The sequence below is a fragment of the Notothenia rossii genome (assembly GCF_949606895.1).
Source record: "Notothenia rossii genome assembly, chromosome: 9".
Lineage (NCBI taxonomy): Eukaryota > Metazoa > Chordata > Actinopteri > Perciformes > Nototheniidae > Notothenia > Notothenia rossii.
In genome coordinates, this window is record NC_136907.1 from 4986802 (window position 1) to 5000105 (window position 13304).

General features: G+C 42.9%; 1 protein-coding gene across 2 annotated transcripts in view; it reads right to left on the reverse strand.

Annotated features, from left to right (window-relative positions):
* Positions 1-13304, reverse strand: part of tmem132e (transmembrane protein 132E) — a 532636-nt gene that overhangs the window by 182205 nt on the left and 337127 nt on the right. Inside the window, exons 1-2 of one of the 2 annotated variants that reach the window (XM_079649698.1) lie at positions 3566-4237; positions 2088-3042 (exon numbers count right to left, since the gene is read on the reverse strand). In XM_079649698.1, the coding sequence (XP_079505824.1) occupies positions 2088-3042; positions 3566-3644 (1034 nt within the window). In that variant the 5' untranslated portion in view covers positions 3645-4237. Of the gene's footprint in view, positions 1-2087; positions 3043-3565; positions 4238-13304 lie in introns of those variants that run through there. The other variant, XM_079649699.1, reaches the window with a different exon arrangement.

A 13304-nucleotide genomic window follows, 5' to 3' on the forward strand; every position in this document is an offset into this window, starting at 1 on the left:
AGAATACAACCTCTCTGGACCATTTATATACTAATTGAAAACAAGCTACAAAATGTAACACCTTGGAAAATGCCCTTTAATACTTTTTAATAGCCTTAATTTTCACTAAATTGATTTATCAACTTTTAATACTTTTTAAGACCCCACTGACACCCTGATCTAGTTACAAAATGTTAAATAACACTGCAAAACATTATGACAGTGTGAAAGGGGATGCTCAGTATGAAGAACCTGTAGAGAATAATCACCAAACTAGTCCCTCAGGCTTCACAGAGCTTACAAGTGACTTCAGCTCATTGTTTATCCGTCTGTCCCACAACTTTACTGATCTGATTCCCTCCCACCACTTGTTTACAGCCGAACACATCAGCAGTGTACCTCTAAAAACACTGTACACTACCTACTCAACAGCAAACAGCAGTTAGCAAACAGCTGGTGAACATCGTGGAAACACCTGAAGAGTCCCCGAGGAGATGGAGGGGACCAAACATGGAGCAACAAGAGAGTTTAAAGTGATGGTGGGAGTAATGGAGGGTAACACTGATGATACCCAGTCAAACAGAACTTTATAATCACATCAAATGATAATAATCAGATGAAAATGAAGGATTCTGACATTTTCTGGCGGTATAAATTATCTCTATTATTTTTAGATTGATGGTATGTGCTCATAAAATGCAGACATGTTGAATGCATCTGCAGTCTGAGAACAAATTGCATACATTTAAATTCAAACGGTGCTTTTATTCCAGCACTAAAGAAGTCAACTGAATACATTAAATACTCTTTTAATGCCTTTTCATAATTCATCATGGTTAGTGGTGGAGCGTTTATTGATTTCACTGATGTTTTGCAGTTATTCAAACATAATGAGAGTATCCTTCATACGGCATGTTAAATATTTAGCAAACGTTTCTTAGAAAATAAGCACCAGCTGCATGTTGCCTTAGTACATACATAGACATGTGCATCGTTTAATAAGTAAATGTGAGAAATAATCAATTTTCTCCCATTTGCCCACATTAAGGTTTCAGTATGGCCTCTTTTATAATACTGAATATTTTAGAAATTCACTTCAATATGTGATCAACAAACTTCAACCTGGGTGACTCAGGCCTTGTGCTTTTAAACACAAAATGCTTTGAGCTGCACTTCACTGCAAATTATTCCTACAATCCTGTCCTCAGAAGAGAAAATAAATAAAAGAACTCCCTGGATGTTAAGCCACCACTTCAAACAGTGACCGTACAGAGCTGCTTTACTTGAACCTGTCGACTCCCTTTCATCTCACCTGACTTTAATTACTCCTGGCACATCACTGCACTCAGTAAAGGAGAAATTAATGAGAAGGATAAAAAATGTGATTACATGCTCATTAGGCTCTTTAGATATACAATGAACATAAATGGCGTTGCTCTGCATGTGCTGGAAAGACGGAGAATATCACATTGATTCGTGTTACATAACGTTTGGCATCACTTACATGTGCCTTTTGAAAATGCCGCAATTAATTATGAGGTACTGTAAAACCCCGTTATCTAATTATGCTGCTTTGAATGACGCTGATTATGAAGACTGTGATGAAGACATCCCGTGCTGTGATAATTGTTTCATTAATGAAGGGCTATTTGGATGTTTAAAACCCATATTTCTTATAAGCCTTGCCAGTGGGGACTTCACAAGATGCAGCATCCACACTGCAGAGCTTTGTTTACATGCAGCACTACAGCCTTAAGCCTGAGCCTTGGACAAATTGCAGACGATTATGTGTGAGCATAACTATAAAGGGAGATATAAGACTGCAGTTCATGACAGCAGGGAAATGACTAATGTTGTCTGAGTTCTACCAGGAACCAGGAAAATAATGTATTCACCAATAACTCTTGTGTACATGATTGCATGGAAACAGGAGCGTTCTTAGAATGAGCTTCTGCTATGCATGTAAACAGCTTGATCATTCCCCCCCCCCCCTAAAGGGTAGACGTGTGAATGCAAACACATTACAATTGACATTCAGGATGGAATGAACTTGAAAGCAATCAGGAAACACAGAGCGTCTCATCAGTATACATGTAAAGGAGACTTACCTGAGGGTGAACTGCTCCACAGTGGAGTTGGGCATCAAGTAGAGGGAGATTTGGAGCACTTCCCCCGGCTTCAGGGGCTTTTCGGGCAGCCTGAGGAACATGTTCTTGTCCAGCTGCTTGTCCACCAGCAGCTGCTCCTGGCTGGCCTGGTAGAGGCTGATGCTCCCGATGCGCAGCAGGGGGTGCTGTGACAGAGGTTCTCCCCTGGAAGCACCTCCACCCCTGTGCCCTAACCCCTCAATGCACTCCCCGTCCACATTGGGCCCGTGCAGGGTGTAGTAGAGCTCCGCCTGCAGGGTCTCACTGGTCAACCCGTCCAGGAGCCCGTCCGTCGAGCCTTTCCTCCGACCCAGCGGCGCCACGTTGGTGTTAAACCAGGACGGAGGTAGCTCCAGCTGCGCCAAACACTGCGCCAGGTTGCCCTTCATGCGGCAGGACGTTTTAATCTCACGGACGTCCCGGAAGGCGTGCAGACGGACGCAGGGAAGCTTGTCCTGAGCCTTGAAGTCGTCCCAGTCGCGCCCGGCGATGTAGAAGAACACCTGCAACGTGGGGTTGTTGGAGAACACCCTCGCCTGGACAATGAACGCCCGCACCTTCCAGTTGACCGTCAGCTGTCCGGGGATATCCAGCGGGCTCGTGGGCTGCAGCAACTCTTTGGACAGAGCCTGGTCCCGGGCAAAAGGCCCAAAGGTTATGTTGATGGCAGGGAGCTCTTTTGTCTGGAAAACCACAAAACTCTCCGAGCGCTGCAGCGGGTGTCCAGAGCTCGGGTTGCTCCTGCCGCCAACTGTTGGTCCTGAGATCTGAGCCTCCCGTAGGAAGAAGGCCAGTTGTGCGTTGGACATTTTGAAGTTGGCGGGAAGGTACACATTGGGAGGCGAGGGGTTGGCCGTCACTGCTGAGAAGCTGAGGAGAGCATCTGAGCTGGTGGGAGAGATTTTACCTGCAAGAGCTGTGGAGAGAGGAAGGAGAAAAAGAGGTTACACATTTGAATGCAGCCTCTTTTTTTAAACAGAACGAGAACAAAAATATTCATGAACCCAAACGAGGAGAGAGGTAAAAGCAGGAAGTCACCGCTCAGTCAGCCGCGGAGAGTAAAGGGGAGAAGGTCAACACACACTAATCACATGATAAGTGGTCAATACATGTCAAGCATCCAGAGCACAGGCTACTCCATGAAACATGTTGAAACTCCACGTGAGCTTTGGCTGAGCTGCACTATTCAACAGTTTGAACAGGAACACACACAAAGCTGTCGAAATCTACTTCAAAATGACAAAGATACAAACTAACAAGGGATATGAAAGTCTGAACTACAGGATAGAACAAGTAAAGCGTGTGTCTGGATGGTGCATACCAGGCTAAACCTGGTGCACTGCACTTGTTGCAAAAGACGAGCCAACATAGCTTACGACAGTGAAATCAAAGCAGGACAAAATCATCATACGGAATAGGTCAGAATAAATGTGACATACTTATCAAAATGACCCAGAGCTGAGTAACAAAACATAGTTTCCTGTCCCCATGGTCCAAATCATAGATTAAAAGTCCCATATTCCAACTGGTGTTATCATTGAGATCGCATCCTTGAAAAAAGTAGAAACAAATCTCTTTGGATTCCCCCTTGAAAAAAGAAAGGTCCTCTCCAGAAGGTTTGTGACTCGGCGGTTACTCCACAGAAGTTTTCTTTCTGTTGTTTCTCGTTAAAGAATCTTTGTCATGAGTTAAATGAGTTCGATAGGAGAAAAAAAAGAGGCAGTATGGTCCAGCAGTTCTTCACTCGGTCTCGTAACTGGCTTACAAAGGTCCCAACGAGGCTTCTTGAACTTGTGCTTGTCTTATTCCCGGTGGTTCAGGTCCCGGTTTAAGAGGTTCAGCCCCGCGCAGTAGCAGCTCTTTCAATCCCAGACTGAGAGCCAGGACACACTCTGATAGACAGGCAGAGCCTCCTCCCGGTTGGTGGGCTGCACGGGAACTATAGACAAAGCCTTTGACGCCGCCCCATCTTGCCACACCTAGTCTCTCTACTCTATAATCACCATTTTGGCTCCCGGTCAGAGCTAAGACACACAGCCCCTCAGAGGACCCGACTTACACACACACACACACACACACACCGACACACATATGGAGGCGAAAGAAATAACACTCTGCAGCTCGATTCATCCTCTCCCTCTGGACGTGTTCAGGCAGAGTCTTGTGTGTGTGTGTGTGTGTGTGTGTGTGTGTGTGTGTGTGTGTGTGTGTGTGTGTGTGTGTGTGTGTGTGTGTGTGTGTGTGTGTGTGTGTGTGTGTGTGTGTGTGTGTGTGTGTGTGTGTGTGTGTGAGAGAGAGAGAGAGAGAGAGAGAGAGAGGTGGGGCGGGGGATGGATGTATTGCTTGAATGCCTCCAGGCAGAGAGATCGAGAGTGAGAAGGAGACTGTGAGAGGGAGGGATTAGGTAAAGATTATTGATGAATTAGCCTAGCTCTCCTTCCCTTCCCTTCTCCTCCTACTTCTCCTTCTCTCCCCACCTCTTCCTCCTCCTCCTCCCCCCTCTCGTCTCCCTTAGCCCCATGAGAAATCTGTGAGAAATAGGGGACACCGGCCGGAGGGGGAGGGGTATCAGGTCCGCCCTCCCTGCTTCACTCACATGTGCCTGGAATTCCCATAATAAAAGAGAGGGATCCATGGATGTGTGTGTGTGGGGGGGTGTGTGTGTGTGTGTGTGTGTGTGTGTGGGCCCCATAAACTGAATGGCAAACAGTGGGGGCAACAAAAGATGGGAGCCGGGGAAACATCCCACACTTACAAATGAGCAGTCTTAGCCATAGAGAAGGCTCGAGGAACTAATGATGAGGGGAGCTACTTAGAGGCTGTCTAGTCTTTATCGACCAAACGCTCTCTACCACGAAGGAATGTTGGGGTGTGTGTGTGTGTGTGTGTGTGTGTGTGTGTGTGTGTGTGTGTGTGTGTGTGTGTGTGTGTGTGTGTGTGTGTGTGTGTGTGTGTGTGTGTGTGTGTGTGTGTGTGTGTGTGTGTGTGTGTGTTGGGAAAACAGAGCTGCTCTTGCCTTGATCAACATTAAACACGACAAATATGCACAGCAATCCACGGTCTTCCTTAAGGGCTTCTCTACCAGAGCGCCATCTGCTTCATTCTCCCGGGTCAAAAGAAAACGCACAGCCTCTTTTCAAATCTCCCACTGTTACTGTATATTTTACCATGACCACGTAACACAAGTGTGAGACTCTACTACTAACCCTAGCCTCAGGAAAGGATAGAACATGCACCTCACGCATAAGGATATACTCCAAGCATGCCTGCCAATGTTAATAGGAAAGCTCTATATGATTTTATCGCGGCTTCCTTAAAGAAAGGAGACGTTGGAGCTGCTTTACAGATCACTTTACTCGATCTCTCTCTCAATGTCTGGAGGCAGGAGTTGCCTAGAGCGCAGATAAACCTTGAATCTCCCAACCTGCTGGTACATTTAAAAGTGAGTGTGTAAAGTTGTTTCCCCTGCCTCCCAAAACTACTGTCAACGTGTCCTTGAGCAAGGCTCTTAAGGAAATGCATCTCCATGTGTTCCACAAGCACCTGCTGCTGGCCAAACAGCCCGAAACAAAAATGGTTTCCAGCTTGCTTTTAATGGTAATTTAGTTTTGAGGCAGTTTGTCTGTGACTTGGAACTGTTGCTTCTCTCGCAGGCTGCATCTGCTCGATTTAACACAATGTGGCTGTAGGGCAACATCAGGAAACTTAAGGTAAAATCTGTGACTCCTAACAGCTTGCTGACATCACATGCCATAAAATGTAACTGTTGGATGAATCAGAACGTGAGAAGCATTTGGGAAACGTAAAACAAATACTGTTGGGTATTGGTAAGATACACAAGTCAAATCAAAGGATAACATCTCTCCACAGAGGATTATGCATTCAGTGTTTCACTACTTACCCGGCTTGATTCAAAATATTATCCCAGTATTAAGATTTACATTTGTCAAACAAGTTTGAAATGTGTTTATCCCTTTGCCTGTGACTGTATTGAACAAATTCATAAGAGACAATATGTATGCTTTCAACAATATAGGCATTTTCTACAACCACTTCATCTTCAAATCTAAGTATCAACATGTTTTGAACCATGGAGGCAAAGTCCAATATTTCCTTTATGTCTTCAACACTGATAGGTGTCCCACAAATATGGTGTCTTCAATGTATTTTTCACCATTAACAGAAACATAATCAAAGACATTCGATTAGTCTCGTGTTAACCTATGGTCCCTTACTACATTGTGGATTACGTAACAAACCTTGCTTTAATCGAGTCTCCTCTCTACACTTTAGTGTGACCGTCCTTCCATCAATGTCGTGTTGGAGAGAGACGGAGAGTAGTGGGAGGTGGCTGGTTTCGCGGGTCAACGTCAACCCAATGTGTTGGGTATTCCAAAACAAACCAACACAACTTCATAGAAATTGCAACCCAACAGCTAATAACTCCATACCCAACAGAAATAACCCAGCGAACTGGGTTCTCAGAATACCCATTTCCATAAAAATAACCCAATTAAATTAACCAACAGGTTCAACCTAGTGGTTGGGTTGACAAAATAACCCAACATTTTTAAGAGTGTAGCCTCTATTAAACCATGACTCCTGGTCCAAAACATAACAAATGATTGCCGTACACTTCTCTCCAATATCCAATAGGGTGACTCCACTGGTTGCACAAATAAGTCAGATTGTATAGAAGTCTATGGAATTAGAATCAGAATCAGAAACGGGTTTATTGCCAGGTAGAATTTGACTTGATGTCATGGTGCATACATAAAATTAAAAAAAAAAAAAAATCTCGATAACAAAAAATCTAAGAAAAGACCATACTTCCCACTTCATTTATAACCTCAGTAAGCATTTTCCTTACAAGTTTATAGTCTCAAGCCATGGTTTCAAATCTTCTTCAATACAGCATGATGTTCATTTTGGTAACAAAGTTCCCATTCATATTAAATTGGACATGCCGTCTGCTTCAGGGCACCTTGTGATAGACAGGGAGCTCAATGTGTTTTCTCACATAAGTAACCCTTTCACAGTTTGTTTTTACTTCCTGGTGTCTTGTCAACCTCTGAGACTGTGGACCAACAATGACACTGATACTTCCATGTTACGCCTGAAGGTCACCTGACTACCGCCCTGGAGTCTCCTAATCCCTTTAGAATGCAGTGAAATTGTAAAATGACAATACATGCATTGAATGCCATCAAGCTAAACAGATCTTTGGCCCTTCCTCTCACCACCCCCCCCCCCAAGTCCTTATGGTGTAATTTGAGAAGGTGCTTACTGCCTACGATGCATCAGGGTGCTCTTTTCTCATTTCAGCAGAACAACATCACTGGTGGGTGGGTTGTCAGGGGAGCATGGACACAGATGGGCTTCCAGTGTGAAACCCTATCGCCTTCCGCTTCCACTTGATGTTCTATTAGACCTCGGGCTAAATTGAATTGAATTCTCTTCCTGTTGTGCTCCCATTACTTGAAACATCTGCTCTGTGTGTGTGTGTGTGTGTGTGTGTGTGTGTGTGTGTGTGTGTGTGTGTGTGTGTGTGTGTGTGTGTGTGTGTGTGTGGCCTAGCATTACCATCCTTGTGGGGACCTACATCTGTTTACACAGTCACGTGTGGTGACTCGCCTCCCTTATGAGGACATAATGGAGGTCCCCATGAGGGGAATCATACATTTTAGGGTGAAGACTTGGTTAGGTTTAGGGTTAGGGTTAGGCATGTGTTGGTTAGGGTTAAGGTTAGAATAAGTCTCCAGGAAATGCATGTAAGTAAATGTAATGTCCCCTGAAGTGACGTATACATGGTATGTGTGCGTGCGTGTGTGTGAGTGTGAGTGTGAGTGTGAGTGTGTGTGAGTGTGAGTGTGAGTGTGAGTGTGAGTGTGTGTGTGTGTGTGTGTGTGTGTGTGTGTGTGTGTGTGTGTGTGTGTGTGTGTGTGTGTGTGTGTGTGTGTGTCTGTGTGTGTGTGTGTGTGTGTGTGTGTGTGTGTGTGTGTGTGTGGTCTAAAGGGCACTTTGTGTCCATCAGATTACTTCGACTGATGTCAATTAATGAAAGTATCTAGGCCACTTTGAGGCGGAGGCCACATCGACTGCTACGCCGAGACAGTCTGCAAAGACAAGCGCTTTAGATAAGAATAAAAGGAAATGTTCCCAAACACAATACTGCTGATTTATTTCAGAAGACAATTTAATCATCAATTCACTTGGACTTTTTTATGGTGCATTTTTAGAAGTAGATTAACTTTGATTCATGTCCACAAACATTTATTTTCCTCAGAAGCTAATGCAGGAAAGATTTAGTGCAACTAATTTGCTTTCATTATCTCAAGAATACGGATGTTAAATCTTAAAGCCAACTCATACTAGGAGTTGTATTTCCAAATGTCGGAATAAATGCATCTTAGGAAGCATCCATTCAAAAAGTGTATATCTAGGAACCCTTTCAACCAAAAATAATGCACTTCCCTCTTTTTAATTTCAACCAGGTACACATGTCTAAAAAAAAAAATATTCTAATATTAGTTCTGCTACTTTTTAATGTCCTCAAAGGCACTAAGCAGACCAAAGCTAAAAGGCGTTGTTCGATAGGTAAATAAAACATTTGAAGGGACCCTATTATGGTTTGGGGGGTTTTCATGTAGTGTTCATGTTTTAGTGCATGTAAATGGTCTGCAAAGGCTATAATTCCAAAGTTTAAAGGGAGTTTCTCTAACACTTTTGCTTCTATTGGATAGCACTACTTTACATTGTATGTCATATGCAAAGCTCTGGGACATCTATAAGCGGTTGACAAATCACAACGGTCGGCCAGCTAACCAATCAGAGCAGACTGGGCTCTGGTTTCAGACAGAGGGTGAAAAGAGATGCTGCATCACAGGCAGTATGAGAACAATAAAGAGCTTTTTGAACGTTAAAGCATGGAGACATGTCCCAGTAGAGACACACGGTATACATGTCAAACCTGGCAATGAACAACCTCTTTAACTGCAGGCCTTGCCGATCATACGAAAAACCGTCTGACATAAAAGCCAGCTGCCAAGTCAAGGGGAAATATATAGAGAGGATGTTATGAGAAGGGTAGACATTTGATCTTGAGAAAGAAGAGTGCATAAACGTCTCTTCAAGTAAAAGGTCAATCATTTTTTTTGAGAGGCTTTAGAGGGAGATGGAGCATCCTTACAGTATTACTAATGTTCCATCGCCAAGGGTTTCCCTATCGATCTTCATCATTCTCTTCACTCCCTCCTTTCTTTTACTTTAAGTATCGCTGCACTGCTATTGCATTTGGAATGGTGAAATAATAGCTTTCAACTCACTCAACAATATCCTTATTACTTTCCTTTCACACTATATTCAACCCTGTGTGCTATTATAGTAGGTTTCCCTTACAACTAAAGAGCATGCTCAAGGACGTTTGGAAGGGAAATGTACTTCCTGCTTGGTAAGGGTTGGAGTTTTAAACATTTGGTTAATACTGTGCAAAACGGAAATGGAGCAAAACTACTTGGTATGTTGAACGTAACATGAACATGGCTAGGATTAGTAAAGAAGTTTAAAATAATATGTAATGGTGAAAGTCCAGTTTTTTTGACCCAACCGTCCACCCATGACCTCCACTTCATGAAAAACATATTTGTGATACGTCAAAAACAAACATTATCTGGGAGAGAATATGTCATTTTGTTTTGTAGGGACATGTGAGCAGATCAGGTTGCTATTTAGCACTGAAATCCCCTTAACAAACACAGTTAGTGCACTTATTTTGTGAACTTTTAACTTCCCTATTCTTCATTCATCTTCCACTTTTGCTGAGGCATGTATTCAAATAAAGACGTCTAATCTAAAATGGTTCATATTACCATTCAATTAGCTATGAATGCAACACAAAGTGCGGATGAAAAGATACGTTAGCCTGAGGATGAAGGCTGTATCATCACTTGGAAAATCTGGTGGAGTTAGTCCTATTTTTGCCTCTCTGAGGAATGTATATTTCAATCTGAGTCAAATTACCTTTACAAATGAACTGCAGCTGCATTATCTCAAACCGAGTTGCTTAACATTTCATCAGTATTCATCTGCATGAATGGGAAATTACATTCAAGTTTCAGGCACTCTCGGGAAGGTTTGTCCAGTCAGTGTATTCACATGAAATCAGATAACTAAAGATATGTGGAGGGAATTAATCATTCTACAGGCCACTTGTATCATATGTAATATAATGTCCTATATTTGCCTACTCAATATGTCCCCTTAAGCACACACGTCTAGAATAGTTCCATCACATTAAACATATTATGTGAACCAGTCAGTAATCACATCATGAAATGTAAACCAGCCACAGTGTAGAGAAACCCAGACTGAAGTTTGTTTTTCTGAGTCATCACATTTAAAGGTCCCATGTCATGGCCATTTCTACTGATCATATTTCCATTGTTGAGGTCTACTAGAATAGATTTAAATTGTGCAAGTTTCCAAACTCACATTGGTTCCTCATACAGCATCTCTGTATAGTATGTGTATTCACTCTCTGTCCTAAACGGCTTGTTGGAGCTCCTGCCCCCCCCCGCCTCCCTGTGAGCCCAGTGTTCTCTGATTGGTCGGGACGTTACGAGGCTCATTGCTGCTGCGAGGAGCGGACATGTTTCCGGGTCGGCGATACAGCGAGAACAAGCAAAACTCATCCTGAGCACACAAACACTCACAGCCGAAGTAAAAACAATAAGTGTGGCTTGATATTGAGTAAGAAAAAGGTTTATAACGCTGTGAGAATGGGTCTGAGGAGAGCATTTCTCCGCGATCCCAGCTCGTCTACTACCAGCGCTCAGGGAGCTCTATGCAAGTCAATGGGACTCCCTGTTAGTTAGCCAAGAGGTCCTGGTGTCTAAGGGGCTCCAAGGATTGGTCCATTTGGGCCAATCCGGTCATTTGTTGTTGATTTGGGTGTTCACACGTCACAGAACCCAGGAAGCAAACAATGGAAAAAGAGAAATCTCCAACGAGACGTTCTGGGGCAGCATAGAAAGGTCTTCTCTGTGTTAGAGTTTTACTCGCTACAGGGTGTACTTTGAGGGTTTGTGACTCTGCAGACCGTTTACATGCAGAAAAACCTTCGTAATAAACAAGGGGACAGGTAATAACCAGAAAAGCATGACATGGGCCATTTAAGTTTTAGCAATGCATCAACTAGGACAAGTTCTAATACTAAACTAAACTGGTCTCAAATTGGTCTTTTCTGTAGGAGTGCAAGTCTTACATAGTGAAGTCACTATCTTATCGAAGTAAACACAGGAGTGAAATAAATACCTACACAACAAAATACAGGAAAGGGAAAAACCCAAGAAGGATAACAGGTCCTCTTTAAGTATAACTGCTTTGTTCTTAAAATACTCCATCCCGAGTAGATGTCCTGAGAAGAATTATCAGCAAAATGTCAAGTAAAAGTACCCTGAAAGACACGTTGTACTGGAATATTGAAGAAAAATTATTCATGAATGGGATTAAAGAGTTGGACATGTATATATATTTATAAAACGGACAAGTCAAATCAAGCAATCTGATTGGTTCTTAGCCGTGATATACTGAGCGTATACCACGGGTAGAATTGTAAGTTACTTTTCACAACAAGTATCCCTCCGCGTCTGAGAAAAACAGTATACCGTTGGGACAAGAATGCAGCGGAGAAGTAACGGGGCAGAAACCCTCCTTTTTACGCAGCGGTCCAGACATAGACATCAAATGGCAAAACATATTCAGTGTGCAGTTCCTTTGGCATTAGGGCAGGGATATCTAGATACTCTCCAAGGTTTGACATCATGAATTGTGCTACTTTTAAAGCAAGCAACAATGTTTTCAAATCTGAAATCAAAGAGGTCCGCAAAACACTATCGACCAATCAGATTGCTTGATTTGACTTGTCAGTTTTATAAATATATTTACATTTCTTCCGTTACGAAACAAACTTACAAAGCATAAGATGGAAACATTTAAGATTAACTTCGACCTCCGGGGGGGTCTTACTATGGAGGAGTGGATTGAGCAGTGCCTACTTCCAGAAAAAAAAGCACCTAACGACGACATGCAGAGCTACTACGTGAAGAGCAGGTAGACCAACTGGAAAAGTACCACCATTCAAAAGCTTTCTGATGCGGGTCTTGAAACAAAGCAGAGACATTTTAACCGTTAGGTGTGAAAGCTCTCTCCAGAGCTACTGGAAGCCCAATCTCGGGGTCCGGAGAAAGTGGAGCAATATTCTTGCCACGCCAAGCAACAGCCTAGATTAGAACAACCTCAACCTATACAAGTGACCGCGTAAGCCATGCTAACTGATGCTGGACAGTTTTTCAGTGGATGCACAATAAACAGCAACATACACATTAATGTAAATAAACAGCCAAATAATGGATCAACGCTCTCTGTCTAATATGTTCGCTAGCTGTTAGTGTTGTTGCATAGCAACCACCTCGCACTATGTTTTGTGCAGAAGGCAACGGAGGGACTATTTTTTTTGAACATCATTATTTACGAATACAAACTATTTAAATTAGAGTGTGTATTTTTCTTTCATATTGCCACACTTGGTAACCGTTTTATAAAAGCAATAACTCACTTCAGGCCGTGATATCATTATATCACAGCTAAGGGGGTTGTCGACCCTCCGCTTCGTGTCGGGCCGAACCACGCCCCATAGCTGTGATATAATGAGCATATACCAAGGCCTGTCGTGAGCTATTGCTTAAATATATCAGTGGTGAACCGTCAGGGCCTTCAAGGTATTCAAAGAATACCCTGGAACACTCAGATAAAACAAACACAACATCGATTTAATTATATAAATAAAATGTATATAAAATGAATACATGAGAATGGTATCTGTGTTGTTGATCTGTAATATTACAGTGTTACGTTGATTTGTTTGTCCTTCTCGGACCATGCACTACGCATTTCAGTGGTTTTGTGTTAGAAAAGAAAGCAACCAATCAGATCTTGTTCTGGGTCTCTGGGTAGAATATCCTTCAACAAGGTATTCTACATCCTTGATAGAATGCCCTGGCCGTTGCACTGAATGAGAGCGTACGTTTGGATTGACAGTTGGATCAACCAATCATACTTTGATTCGTAGCCAATGGGCAGTTCCAGGGTACACTAGAAGGCCCGCTAGTTCATTGGCTC